Raw genomic sequence first — 15,211 nt, forward strand, 5'->3', positions numbered from 1 at the left:
ACGAGAATCCCACTCTTTGGGGTTTGATTATTGAGATTGAGCAACATCTCCAATGTTTTTCGATTGTTGGGACTCCAATCCCTCAATATTACTTGGAAGAACCGAAGTTTCCACACAAATTACATGATATATACAATAATAGGTATACAACTAATATTCAAATCCAACCAGATTCTAATAATGAAAAAAGAAAGAAAGGAACTAACCCTTGTACAAAAATGCAGCTAGCTCAACTTATGGTTGGGAGGCATATGATTGGGCAACGACACCACCGATCCAGATTTATTCCCACAAGGCCAATATCTCGGCTGCATCCCGTACGAATTCGCTTCATACCCATTCTGCCGGTTATGATATCCTCCTAGATGCATAGCCATATGTCCGTACATCGGCATTGCTAAAGGCACCAAAGAAGGCATCGGTATAGGCATCCCTACATGCCCATCGTCTTTCCTACTACCACCAGCGAGACCATTTCCTCCGCCGCCGCTTCGGCTCTCGGGAAGACTCCGCGGCACCGGCGTTGACGCAAACATCTGATCGGATGCCGATGGTCCTTGGTTGCTTAACCCTTGCATTCTTTTCAAGTAAATCCGGTATTTCTGCAAATGGCTGGCGACGTTCTCGCGGGTCAAGCCTTCCACGTTCATTAACCGCATGATTGTTTTGGGAACCGCGTTTTTTATGCCCAAATGGGCTACCACATCTACGAATCTCTTGTGCAGCTGCGGCGTCCACACTAAACGCTGTCGTTTCAGTGTCATCGCTGATGGATCCTCCGAATTCTCTGTTGTCCTAACAGCTGAATCCGCTTCCTCTGCAATATCGACACCCGTCTTCCTCAACTTCTTCGGTTCAGAACCAGAACCGGAACCCGATCCGCCACCTTCCGGCTCAACTACCATCGGGTCGTCAAAAGAACAAATATCGTTATTATTGTTGTTTTTATTGTCATTGTAAGTGGAGAAGTGGGCTCCGCTTGATCGGATGGAGGAGAGGGTATCGTAAGAAGCTCGGTTGACATCAAGAGCCTTCCGACAAGGCTCCGGCGAGATGCTGAAAGCGGAGGCGAATTCTGGTGGAATTAAGGATTGAGATAACGGAGTTAAATCATCGCAGTCAGGTAATCCAATCTCCCATTCCAGAACTCTTTGGTCAACATCATCTTCGTTGTCAAAGACGGTGGTGTTGGCTTTTTCTGTAGCTTCTTCATCCTCTGCGCTGTTAAATTCAAATTCGCTTATCTTCACTTCTTCGCCCATGTTTTTGCCTCCAAATCAAGGATCTTATTAGTCTTCTTCTGAATGATTCTTCAAAATTTCGTTGTTTGATTCGGAAAGGAAAGAGTAAAATCTTAAGAGATTTTCAGATACCGGCGTGAAAATCGGGCGGCTATTTGGAACCAAAGAAAATTTCTTTTTTTTCCGAGGGAAAACAAAAAAAGAAGCGAAAAGGGCAAAAAAGTGCAATACCAGAATCCAGATCGTCTGCCGACGTAGACCACTTAGCCAGATATTTTTGATCTGCTAAATATCTCGGCATCCTAGATGTCAGGGTTTATACAGTGGTAAATAAACAAGGGGCAGTCATTGTTGGAAATAGATGGCTTCGACGACTTCTTTCTTTATAGCCGAATAACCAATAGGAGAAGCGTTCTTTATAGCCAAATAATTACACGACTTATCCTTTATATTTAATTTTATTTATTTTCAGTAGTTAGGTTTTTTTTTTAAATATCATCACCTTTATTTTTATTTAATTATGATATAATCAATCAAGTTAATCATCGTTAATAACAGTTAAATTTTTCATATAATAACACAATTGGTCTATGTTATTTATATTTTCTCTCAATTTAGTCTTACTTTTAATAAATTAAAATAAATTTATTCCTCCAATAGAATGTTATCACGTGTCACCATTCGATTGGAGAATTAATTTTATTTTAATTTATTATATTTATTTTCACTAATAAAAGAGTGACACGTGTCACCCTCTGGTTGAAAGAAAACAAAGGAAAACAAATTGAGGCAAAAAAAATTCAAACATTGGTCACTTAGGAAAAGTAAACATGTAACCAAACATTAAGCCAAGATCATTGCTTAGTCTAAAGTAGACAACATGGTTTATATATTTTATATTTTAGTGTATAATAATTAAATTCATAATATTTTATATATATTAACTTAAAAATATTTTTATATTAACTTATTAAATATATTTTATTATTAACTAATTTAAAATTATTTTATTTTTATTTTCATTTAAAAATATATATTTTATGTTAAAATTTATTTAAAAATATGACCAGATTGAGAGAATATGTAAATAACAAGGATCAAATGTGTGATTATACCAACTATTACATCACATATTCTATAACACCCCAACCCATATCCGACCCGGATATTCGTCCGAGGTGTCACATTAATTTTTCAAATCATATATTTGTGCAAAATAGTAAAAATTTCAACTTATATTAAATAAAACAATATAAATTTCATAATTTTAACCAAAGAGTTTACAAACTCAATCAATGCATGTCCGACTCAAATATTTAATTACATGCCAACTACAATCAATATAACAAATATATACAATTCAATTCTTTTCTGATATGATCTTTGGAAATGAGAAGCTGACCTGACTTGCCTATTCTTGCTCTTTTTCTCTGAACCTACGTGTGAAACACTCACACGCTAAGTCGTTGACTTAATGAGACATATAAAACGTATAATGGAAACTTAAATACTTAACCATACAAGAACATTTCATACCATCATATCATACCAAAATCATATAATATTTCACATAACCAAATGCATACATACATATATATCATCATCAACATTCTTATCGTTATCAATATTTTTATCATTAATTCCTTTTATCATATAATCTTGTACTTAACATTTATACACATCATATAATACATTTCACAAAAAAAAACATAACATAACATAACATACATTTTATTTATTTTATCTCTTTTATTAGCCTATGGTACACTTCTGAGAACTAAAGATATGCGAGTACATTGAGATTGTGCACAAATGTTGTCACCACAGCTCGTATAATTTGCACTGAGTGCCATATAAAATTGTCCCGGAGGACCACATATATGTCACGGAGGACCTAGTAGAATTGTCCCGAATGACCACATATATGTCCCGAAGGACCTCGTAGAACCCTCGACTCTTGGCATGCTAACTATACACTTAGCTCCCATCTCATATACTATGGGCTTTACCATTTACATCATTTATTCTCTTGATTTTACATAGTCAAGAATTCATATAAATTGTGTCTCATAGCATATATCACATGTACATGTAATCACATAGATTGCATCATATAACTTATACCACATAAGCATGTAATCACATAGCTTATTATCTTGTAGCTCATGTCAATCTTTTATATAGTCATTTAGATCATTGCCATATAACTTATATCTTGATCTCTTATGTTCACATATAGCATGTAGTATATAGAATAACATATAAACTTATACATATACTCATGTACACACTTTCATATAGTCTGTAGATTAATGCAATATAGCTTATCTTACATTATTCAATAATCACTTATATCAAATTAATTATATACTAGTTTCATATATTCACTTAGTTCAACTTCACATAGCTTGTTACATAGACATGTATTCTCATAACTTATAATCACATAGCTCCTATAACAATTCTCATATGGTTTCATAAATCTTTACCATATAACTCATATCACATAGGAATTTCACAAGACTTATATCATCATAGATTTATAGCTTATCTTACCTATTCATATAATCACTTATGTCAATATCTCTTAGCTTATATCTTATTCTCATATTTATTATATAGGTCAATGCTACTTAACTTATTTCACTTTCATTTAATCACATAAATCCATTATACCAGTTCACATAAATCTAATTCCTATAACTTATACCTTGTTATCATATATTCACCTAGATCATTATCACACAAGATAACATATAATACATAGTTCATGACTAACAATGCATATAAGTTATAAATATGTATTTATGTGCACAAATAGAAAACATATAAACAATATACTTGCATTCCTAAAATCATACAATCAAAACATTTGAAATAGACCCATCGTAAGTCTTATTTCCATAACACCATATACAATATAATATGCACTCACCTTAGCCTCACTAGTCCAAGCAACCCACTTATCTCTTTCTTGATCGATCTTATCTCATTGACTCATATGGTACTCGCTTTCGTTCGATATCTACACAATACATATAATCGATATGAATGTCTTAATTGTCGAAACGGTTTTTTCCCGGGTGAGATTTTGGAAACCACACCAGTTTTTAATTATTCTCTTTAGATTAAATTTAAATTAAAAATGAATGTGATTAAAAAACCTCTCGTTTCGAAAATTTGGAAATTCCTTTATGATAAAAATACAGTTCGAGGAGTCGCCACCAATCTTTGATTAAGGTGTGATTGGGCACCCAAAAACGTTTTGTCATTTTAAATAAAAATTAATTTTAATTAAAACAACAAATTTAGGTCCGTGTTACCAGAAAATGAGTTCGGGAGTCTGTTACACGTGGGGAAGGATTAGCACCCCCACAGTGCCCTAAATCGGTACCTAGTCGATTAATTAATTATCTTTGTAATAAAATGTATAAGTTCAAAATTAATTTGATTTATGATCCCCTAAAATAATATTTTTCAAAATTTTGGATGAAAGAATAATAATATTTAATTATTTCCTATCGAGAAGAAATGATCTATCATACCTTGAAGCAATCGATTCTTACTCCAATCGAAATAAAAAATATTGAAATTTCATTCTAAATTTCAAAATAATAACACCCAAACTAATTTTTAGAGATAAAATAATAATATTTCATTATTTATGATCGAACATTATTATTTTGAAAACCCTTTAAAAACACATGCAAAAGTAAAAAAAAACTATCAAGCAATTGATTAATTATTTATTTACCAATATTTAATGAGAACAAGGGTATTCAATTAATTAAATATCAAGAGACGAGACCATAGATTCGATCTAACTGTCTTTTCTCGGTGAATTTAATTAAAAGAATACGATCTTTTCCTCAGTCCCCAAATTTTAAAAATGAATATGTTTTAATTGGTGTCACTTATAGGATAGACTTTCATTTTAAAATTATCAAAAGTAACTTTCTTATCCGTTAAGACAGTCACTTTACGACAATATTAAAATGCTCGAATATTACCATTAATCAGATTATGTAATTAGGTTGAGTGATGCACGTGAGGATCTCATACAAAATACATGTAAAAATGTCATACAATTTGCAAATAAATCATCCGTATACTTGTACATATCAAAACATATCAACATGCAAAACCATTACGTGCAACTAATTAAAGAAATCAATCCTAATAATGGACTAAATTAAAATAAATTTACATGACTTTACACACCATAACGTCTTAGTTTAAAAATATAAATATGCTTCATATGGACCAAAATATGCCACCTATGTATGTATATATACATTTATACCACAAAGGACAAAAATAGCATATACCAAAAAACAACCGAACATAGTGCAAAATAACATGAGAATTAAAATGAACATACTATGGGATTAAAATGTAATTTAACAAAATTACGGGCTAGAAGTCAAAACAACAAGAAATTATAAACAACATAACATAGGACTAAAAAAGACATACAACAATTTAAGGTTCCAATGTCTAAACAATAAAAGTTAAATACAAAACTGCTTGGGACTGAAATTAAATGCGCATAAAATATAGAGACAAAATTATAAATATAAACCTACAATTAGGGACCTAAATGAAATTCACATGAAACTTAGGAGCTATAATCAGAAAATAAAAAACTTAAACACCCGAGTTGAATGCTTTAAAGCTCAAAGGATTAGCCAAAGGATTTACCCCTCCCTATGCAAAACACGGTTTTACAACTATTGAAACACTGTTATTTTTATGAATTAATATATATTATTTTAGATGAGAATTTGCCCTAACCTTGTTTACTAAACATAAACTCTCCCCAGCGACATTCTCCCCCTCTCTGACTCTCTTCACGAACAGCGGATGTACATCAAGATCCACAGCTCGTTCATCACTCGGTCGATCACCACGTCGTGGTGGCCATACTCCTCTCCGACCACTCCAAGGTAATATTTGCTTCCTCTTTTTTTACCTCTGCTTTCTATTCTGTTTTGTTTCAAAACTTATACTAAAAAATGAATATGATTTGTTACCTTAAAAATGCTTTGCTTTGTGCTGTCGGGTTGTTGATAAAAATGGGGAATTGCTTGTACGAAAAATCAAAGGAAGAAAATTGGTATTTTATTGATTTTGAATCAAAATCCCAGGAGACCCTTTTGTATTAATGACCCTCTTACAAATTGTTTTTGAAAGATCCCCTCTTTCTATTGAAGAACCGACCCTTACAATCTGTTTTCACTCGGGTTTCATCTGTTGATCAAAATCCTCCCTTCCTATTTTACAGCTTTCGAATGACATATCAGAACCCCTGCTTGTTGGTGAATTTTGCCTATCTCCTTTCTATTTTTTCCTTTTGCTTCTTCCTCTCCTCTGACTCTCTCCTCCATCCCCGTTGAAATTTCCCCTATTTATGGTTGTTTCGAATCCACTTTTTTCTTCAATTAGTGTTGAAGCAGGTATCTTTAATCCCGTAATTTTCGGGATTTGCTTTTTTTTTCAACGATTTAGGTAAACTTAATCTTTTGTGTTGACATTGGTTTCAATCCAGTCACATTTGCTGAGATGGCCAGATGATGACAACTTTTAGAAGTATTTGGTGGTGTCTCTATGTTGGCTTGACACTGCAGTAGGAGACATGCGTGGATGACAGTTGAAGTTGATGGCAGCTTGCTTTAGGATTTTAGCAAATCCTAAATTCATTAGGTCGGGTTACTGAACCGGGTCACATGGGCTTAAACCAACATCTTGTAATTCGGTTGATATTTGTAACTGGGTCTTGGGTCTGTAAAATATAATATGTAACATTAATAATCACAATAATAATAATAATAATGTATTAAAAGACAGGACGAAAAGTTAGTGTCGACAGCTGCCCCTCTTTGCTCATTCTTGTGTCAACAAGAATAGAGCAAAGACGAAGAGACAGTGTGTTTTTTGTCCAGTCAACTTCATAGTTTGAAATATGATAAAGGATCTGTTCCGCTGTCACTCAGGGAATATCAGATCTGGGAATGTTGATCCACTCCACTGTTCTTCAGGTAAAATTAAATCAGGGTAGACTTGTTCCATTATCACTTATGGAATATCAAATCTTGAAAGAGATTTGATCTGTTCCGCTTCTCCTGAGGGAATATCAGATCTAGGAAAGTTGATCCATTGAATCAGGGTAGACTTGTTCCACTGTCGCTCAGGGAATATAAAATCTTGAAAGAGAGGGATCTGTTCCACTTCCTCTGAGGGAATATCAGATCTGGGAAAGTTGATTCATTGAATCAAGGTAGACTTGTTCCGCTGTCACTCAGGGAATATCAAATCTTAAAAGAGAGGGATCTGTTCCACTTCCTCTGAGGGAATATCAGATATGGGAAAGTTGATTCATTGAATCAAGGTAGACTTGTTCCGCTATCACTCAGGGAATATCAAATCATGAAAGAGGGATCTGTTCCACTTCCTCTGAGGGAATATCAGATCTGTGAAAGTTGATTCATTGAATCAAGGTAGACTTGTTCCGCTGTCACTCAGGGAATATCAAATCTTGAAAGAGAGGGATCTGTTCCACTTCTTCTAAGGGAATATCAGATATAGGAAAGTTGATCCATTGAATCAGGGTCGAACCTGAAAATTAACATTAACCTTTGTTAGTATATGTTTAACGATTCAAAAATATCATACCTGAAAGTCTCAGGATAATAATCTTTGGGAAAGATTTCTCTTGCGGAAGCTTGTCTTGCCCTGACCAATCATGGAAGTTCGAATTGGTTATTACTATGTTTGGTCTTTACATCTCTGTCATTTCTTTTAAGAGAACCTGCAAGCACTCATTATTATGCATTTTATGCCATGATCTTGTTTATGCCTAAAATGTGTGCAATGATGCAATTATTTTGAGAGTATTTTCTTTTCAAACGAGAATTTTCTTTTGTTAACGGCCTTGTACTTCAGACTGGTTTAGGCACGAAAAATCAACAACAATTCATCTCAATCGACAATCCTAGTTGGGCATTCTTTGGTTGAGCCTGACTCTGATTCTCTTTACTCTTTGAACCCATGTGCTTCTCATGACCCACAATTTAATTAGTAATAAAACCTCTTGGGTTATCCCCAATTGTTAAGCATTTGCGTATATCCCAAGGCTTTAACTTCTTATGGTCTAACATTGCACAAGCTTTATGCTAAAACCATTTTCGGCTTCAGAATATCTGTATTTTCCAAAACTTTTTGTACAATAATGCACAATGATCTCATGTTTCCCGAGCTAATCTACATGTTTTTATTTTTAATCAGGATATTTACAATGCGGTTAAAAACATCTTTTTATTTATAAATAAAGAGTTTTTTTTAGTGAATACATGACAAACTTTTAAAAGGAATAATTAAAAGAAAATACAATAGGCGTCATCAGACATCAATAGAACGAATGCTTTTGAACTGGCACGCCGTAAGAGACCTGAGTGTAGCTTCTGTCAAGGGGATCTTGATGATTGTGGTAATGCGTAAGGGTGTGAAGTTCCCCCTGTACTGCCAAATTCCCTACTGTTGGATATCATAAGCCAGCGTTTGAGTCTCGTTTACTTTCTTGTTATCCAAGCTTTTCAATTTCCAACCCTAACCCATGACTATCATATCAAGCTTTCAAAACTAATTCAAAACCTCCACTATGCACGAATTCTGAATTTACACCATTCTCAAGCTAACCTTTACGGGTTTTCAACATGAGACCTTTTCTGGTTTCAAGACGCCCTTTACAGGTTTTTATCTTGAACCCTTCTTTTATTTTTCTTTTTCTTTTTCCTCATTTTTTCTTTCTTTTTTTTTCATTTTCTTCCATTCATTTTTCCATTCATTTTTTCAGGCAAAATACTTCTTGACTGCATCAGCATTCACAGGGTTAGATAACTCTGGTCCATCCATCTCGGTGAGGATCAAAGCTCCTCCAGAAAAGGCCTTCTTTACCACATAAGGTCCTTCCCAATTTGGCATCCATTTTCCTCGAAAGTCTTTCTGAATTGACAAGATCTTTCTTAGCACCAAGTATCCTTCTTGAAACTCTCGTGGATAAACCTTTTTATTATGTGCCCTTATCATACGTTTCTGGTACATTTGCCCATGACAGATAGCTTTTAATCTTTTTTCCTCAATCAGGTTCAATTGATCATACCTAGCTTGCACCCATTCTGCTTCATCTAACTTAACCTCTGACAGCACTCGTAGTGACGGAATCTCAACCTCGATGGGTAACACAGCCTCCATACCATAAACTAAAGAAAATGGAGTTGCCCCAGTAGACGTCCTCACTGAAGTTCGATAGGCAAACAGAGCGAATGGTAACTTCTCATGCCAATCTCTATAAGTCTCAGTCATTTTCTGTATGAGCCTCTTGATGTTCTTATTGGCTGCCTCTACCGCTCCATTCATCTTTGGGCGATAAGTGGTGGAATTATGATGTTTAATTTGGAATTGTTTACATACTGACTCCATCATCTTATTATTTAAATTCAAGGCATTGTCAGTGACAATCCTTTCTGGTAGCCCATACCGACAAATAATTTCTCTCTTCAAGAACTTGCAAACTGTTGACTGAGTGACATTTGCATAGGATGTCGCTTCTACCCACTTAGTGAAATAGTCTATTGCCACAAATATGAAACGATGGCCATTAGAAGCTTTGGGTGAAATTTGCCCAATGACATCCATGCCCCACATAGAGAATGGCCACGGAGCAGTCATTACATGTAATGGATGAGGAGGGGTGTGGAGCTTATCTCCATAAATCTGGCATTTGTGACATTTTCTGGAGAAATTGATACAATCAGTTTCCAGAGTTGACCAATAATATCCAAATCTCATTATTTGTTTAGCCATTACATGTCCATTAGCATGTGTACCACATACTCATTCATGCACATCTTCAATGATTGTTCTGGCTTCTTTGGCATCTACACACCGTAACAAGACTTGATCATGACTTTTCTTGTACAAGACCTCACCATCAAGCACATATCCTGCTGCCATTCTTCGAATAGTTCTTTTGTCATTCTCAATGGCATGCTTAGGGTAGCTTTGATTTTTAATATATTGCAGGATATCGTAATACCAGGGATTTCCATCCTCTTCCTCTTCTATGCTATAGCAATGGGCTGGATACCCGTAAGCTTCTATCGTAATAGGCATCATGCTTGAATATTCATTGACTTTGAAAGCTGCTGCCAAAGTGGCCAGAGCATCCGCCATTTGATTCTCTTCTCTGGGGAGATAATGAAATGTCACCCTCTCGAATTCTTTAATGAGCTCTAAGACCAACTTTCGGTATTCTACCAACTTCGTATCTTTTGTTTCCCATTCACCTCTGAGTTGATAAATTACCAGGGCTGAATCTCCATATACTTCGAGTATTTTCACTTTACGCTCAATGGCAGCTTTCAGACCCAGAATACATGCTTCATATTCGGCCATATTATTTGTGCAATCAAAATTCAATCGGCTGGTGAAAGGATAGTGTTTTCCACAAGGTGAGACGAGAATTGCCCCAATCCCGTGCCCTAAAGCATTAGAGGCACCATCGAAATTCATCTTCCACTGTTCATTAATAAAGGAAACTGCATTCTCTGTTGAAATAACCATTAAATCTTCGTCTGGAAAATCGAAGTTCAGTGGTTCATACTCTTCAAAAACCCTACTTGCAATGAAATCGGCCACAACACTTCCTTTAACTGCTTTTTGGCTTACATATTGGATATCAAATTCTGACAATAAGATTTGCCAACGAGCCAATCTTCCAGATAAAGCAGGTACATCCATTAGATATTTTAGAGGATCAAGTTTAGATATGAGCCAAGTAGAGTGATACAACATATATTGTCTGAGCCTTCGGGTAGTCCAAACTAAAGCACAACACAACTTTTCTATTGGTGAGTACCTTGTCTCGCAATCAGTAAACTTTTTGCTGAGGTAGTAAATTGCTCTTTCTCTTTTCTCAGTTTGATCATGCTGCCCTAATACGCACCCCATTGAATTCTCAAAGATTGATAAGTAGAGGATTAATGGTTTGCCGGATATTGGTGGCATTAATACTGGAGCATTCGACAAATATCCTTTTATTGCTTCAAAAGCTCCCTGGCAATCATCATTCCATACCCCTGGGTTATTTTTACGGAGAAGGCGAAAAATGGGATCGCACTTCTCAGTTAATTGCGAAATAAATCGGGCGATGTAGTTTAATCTTCCCAGAAATCCTCGAACTTCTTTTTGTGTTTTTGGGGGTGGTAAATTCTGAATAGCTTTGACCTTGTCAGGATCTACTTCAATCCCTTTTTTGCTTACTACAAACCCCAAGAGTTTTCCCGATGTTACCCCGAAGGTACACTTGCTTGGATTGAGTTTTAACTGGCAGCTCCTTAATCTTTGGAAGAGTTTCCTCAGATTCTCGATGTGTTCTTCCTCCGTTTTAGCTTTAACAATCATATCATCGACATATACCTCGATTTCCTTGTGCATCATGTCATGGAATAGTGTTACCATGGCCCTTTGATAGGTTGCCCCTGCATTCTTTAGTCCGAACGGCATCACCTTGTAACAGAACGTACCCCACATGGTGACAAACGTAGTTTTTTCCATATCATCTGGATGCATCTTTATTTGATTGTAACCTGAAAACCCATCCATAAATGAAAATAGAAAGTTTCCAGCTGTATTGTCCACCAGGGTGTCTATGTGTGGCAGAGGGAAATTATCTTTCGGACTGGCCCGATTAAGATCTCTGTAGTCGACGCACATGCGAACTTTCCCATCTTTCTTTGGTACTGGAACGACATTTGCTACCCATTCCGGATACTTGGCTACTTTCAGGAACCCCGCATCAAATTGTTTCTTTACTTCTTCTTTAATTTTAAGTATCATTTCAGGTCGCATCCTTCTGAACTTTTGTTGTACCGGTTTACATTCAGGCTTTATTGGCAATTTATGTACCACTAATTCAGTATCTAACCCTGGCATGTCCTCATACGACCAAGCGAACACATCTCTGTACTCTCGAAGCAGCTGAATCAGACTTTGTCGTCCCTCAGCAGATATGATGGTGCCAATCTTTATCTCTTTTTTATCCTCCTCTGATCCTAGATTCAAGATCTCAATGGGCTCTTCATGAGGCAGAATTTGTTTATCTTCTATTTCTACCATTTTTAGTAGTTCAGAAGATAAGTGGCTTCCCTCATCACTATCATAACCTTCAATTTCCCCTTGACATATGGACAACTCGAAATCTATCTTCAGGTCAGACTCATCAGCATTCATACTATTGATATCGGAGGTCCTGAAAGAATAACGAACGAGAGGATATATACATATACAAATACAGGAGAATCTATCCCATATCGAAATAGAATGAAATAATAATATATAAAAAAGAAATAAATAAATAAAAGAATGGAAATGATGATATTTGTCATTTCGTGAATTAAGAGGAATGCATCATTTATTTAAAAAAAACAGATAGATTAACCCCTTACAAGAGATCACCTATTGCCTCAGGGTTTAGACAATAGGGAAAGTTTTTGTGCATTACTCTGAAATAGTTTTGTAAACTACAGGTAATTCTTCTGCTGTCCAATTGTTTAGCACAAAGCCTGGTGGTGCGGGGTAGATGCCCATAGCCCTTCCGTCTTCAATTCCTTCCTCTGATATCACATTTACGCCCAAATCCTTCAGGTTATTTTTAATAACAGACTCTTTTGATGATCGACTCCCCTGAAACATATGGCCCCCAGATATGAAGGTGTCACGCAACAATGGGAAATTCATGGGTTCCCACTTAATATCTTCCCCGACTAACCTGGCTTTCCTCCTTTCCTGGCTCTTTTGAACATTTTTCAACTTTTCCTTTAAGGTCGGGCGATATCCCAAACCAAAACGATCTCGCTTAATACCAGGAAAAACTGGACTAATATTTCCCTGTAGGCGGCTTCCCAACCCACTTCCAACCTTGGCTCCTCTTCCCATAGTCATTTTCAGTTCCATTTTGGTACAATTGGATAGCCTAGGCTTCAGAATTTTCTTTCTTTCGGCAACAAAGGTGGCATTAATGAATTCCAAGGCTCTGAAAGAGCACTCGACCGCATCTTCATCTATTTCGACATATGGAGCGGTAGTAGATATGGAAGCAATGATATCTTCCTCAGCATTAAGGCATACCAGTCTCCCCTCAATTACGAATTTGAGTTTCTGATGCAAAGTGGATGGCACAACTCCTGCTTGATGGATCCAAGGCCTTCCTAACAAGCAGTTATAGGAAGGCATTATATCCATTACAAGGAATTCGACCTCATAGGTTGATGGTCCTATGGTTAAAGGAATATCGATCTTCCCCAGCACCTCCTTCTTTGTTCCGTCAAAAGCTCGAACGATGCTTTGGCAATTTCTCATGTATGTACTATCAACCGGCAGTTTTTTCAATGTCACTAATGGCATCACATTCAGGGAAGAGCCATTGTCGATTAGTACTCGTGATAACACATGTCCCTTGCACCTGATGGTAATATGCAGGGCTTTAGGATTGCCCATCATTCCGGATGGGATCTCGTCATCAGAGAAAAAGATGAAATTATCCGCCTGAATATTTGAAACCAGCCGATCTATCTTTTCCACTGGCACATCTTTCGGTACGAAAGTCTGATTCAAAACTTTCAGTAATGCATTTCGATGTGCCTCAGAGCTTAATAGTAGAGACAGGATCGAGATACGAGCTGGCAACTTGTGTAATTGCTCGACGATGCTGTACTCACTATGCTTCAAAAATTTTAAAAACTCTACAGCCTCGTTCTCTGTTACCGGCTCATTGATTGTTGACTCATTATCTTTCATCATTATCTCGACCCTTTTTCCTTTATCAGGGGCCGCTCTTTTCTCAGGTTCACTGATTTGGTTAGGAGAATAACATCTCCCACTTCTGGTGAAGTGGCCTACCTCATCCACCTCTTTCTTAGCATCTTCTGAACTCTCAACATTCTCTATTTGGCATCCATACCTCCAAGGGACCTGTTTGTTGTCTTTATAAAGAAATGACGATGGAGGCGTGATCATCACTTTTGGGATTAACCTTTCTATAGTCCGAGCTTTTGGTGTGATGACTAAAGGGTAGTTAGTATTGTAAACTCCTTTGGATGTGTCTTCAGAAGTGCAAATCTCAATCTCTTTCTCTTTCGTAGCCTCATGGTAAAATTCCATGTCTTTATTATCCATCAACCTTTGAACCAAGGCCTTGAACTCGTCACAGTTTTGAATGGCATGATCCTCGCAACGGTGATAGGGGCAAGCATACTTATTCTTGTTAGCATTAAAGGTCAACCAGCCTACTTTGACTATTTGCCCCCATACCCAATGCATGGGTGACTTCACTTCATTGACTTTGGTTATGACTTCATTCTCTTTTTATTCAATAACAACATTGACCCCTGTTCCTGCATGGTTCGGTAGTGGGTTCTGAACCACATTAGGCTGCTCACTATCACCGAAGTTGATAACATTTCTTTGTCTTAATCTCTGCACCAACTTTTTAAAGGCCAGACAGTTTTCAATTGAATGCCCCGATGCCCCCGCATGATACTCACATTGAGCATTGATGTCAAACCATTTTGGGTAAGGAGGTTGTATTGGAGAAGTGTGGTAAGGTGACACCACATGTTTGTCATACAGGATCTGGAATAATTCTTTATAGGTCATGGGGATAGGGTCAAATTGAACCCTTTCCCTTTCCTGTCTTGGTTCTTTCACTCCTTGTTGGACATGATTTAATACTGACGACGCAGTGGCCGGTGGTCGAGATACTGTAATGTTATTAGAATCATATTTCTTCACATTACTGACCTCATTATCTTTTCTTCTCACTGGAGGCTTTCGGCTAGATTCCCCCCCGTCTAGCTTCCCACTTTTGATCGCCATCTCGATCATTTCTCCTGCATTAACTATGTCAGCAAAAT

The 15,211-nt window shown here is 36.5% G+C and overlaps 2 protein-coding genes across 2 annotated transcripts; both read right to left on the minus strand.

The window, feature by feature from the left end:
• Window positions 1-224: 224 nt before the first annotated feature.
• On the minus strand, window positions 225-1,570 carry LOC120124567 (transcription factor PCL1-like). The gene has a single exon (XM_039143211.1). The coding sequence runs from the start codon at window positions 1,260-1,262 to the stop codon at window positions 225-227; it is 1,038 nt and encodes a 345-aa protein (XP_038999142.1). The 5' UTR covers window positions 1,263-1,570.
• A 7,519-nt stretch (window positions 1,571-9,089) lies between these two features.
• LOC120124555 lies at window positions 9,090-14,618 on the minus strand. Its single transcript, XM_039143204.1, is given in 3 exon segments — window positions 9,090-12,503; window positions 12,858-13,507; window positions 13,667-14,618. Coding segments are annotated over 3 exon segments (5,016 nt in total).
• Between the last annotated feature and the right edge of the window lie 593 nt (window positions 14,619-15,211).

Source organism: Hibiscus syriacus, unplaced genomic scaffold, assembly GCF_006381635.1.
Source record: "Hibiscus syriacus cultivar Baekdansim isolate YM2019G1 unplaced genomic scaffold, ASM638163v2 tig00110419_pilon, whole genome shotgun sequence".
Classification (NCBI taxonomy): domain Eukaryota; kingdom Viridiplantae; phylum Streptophyta; class Magnoliopsida; order Malvales; family Malvaceae; genus Hibiscus; species Hibiscus syriacus.

Excerpts from the sequence above, each read along its gene's own strand:
- LOC120124567 (XM_039143211.1), bottom strand. The coding sequence starts at position 1,262 with ATGGGCGAAGAAGTGAAGATAAGCGAATTTGAATTTAACAGCGCAGAG.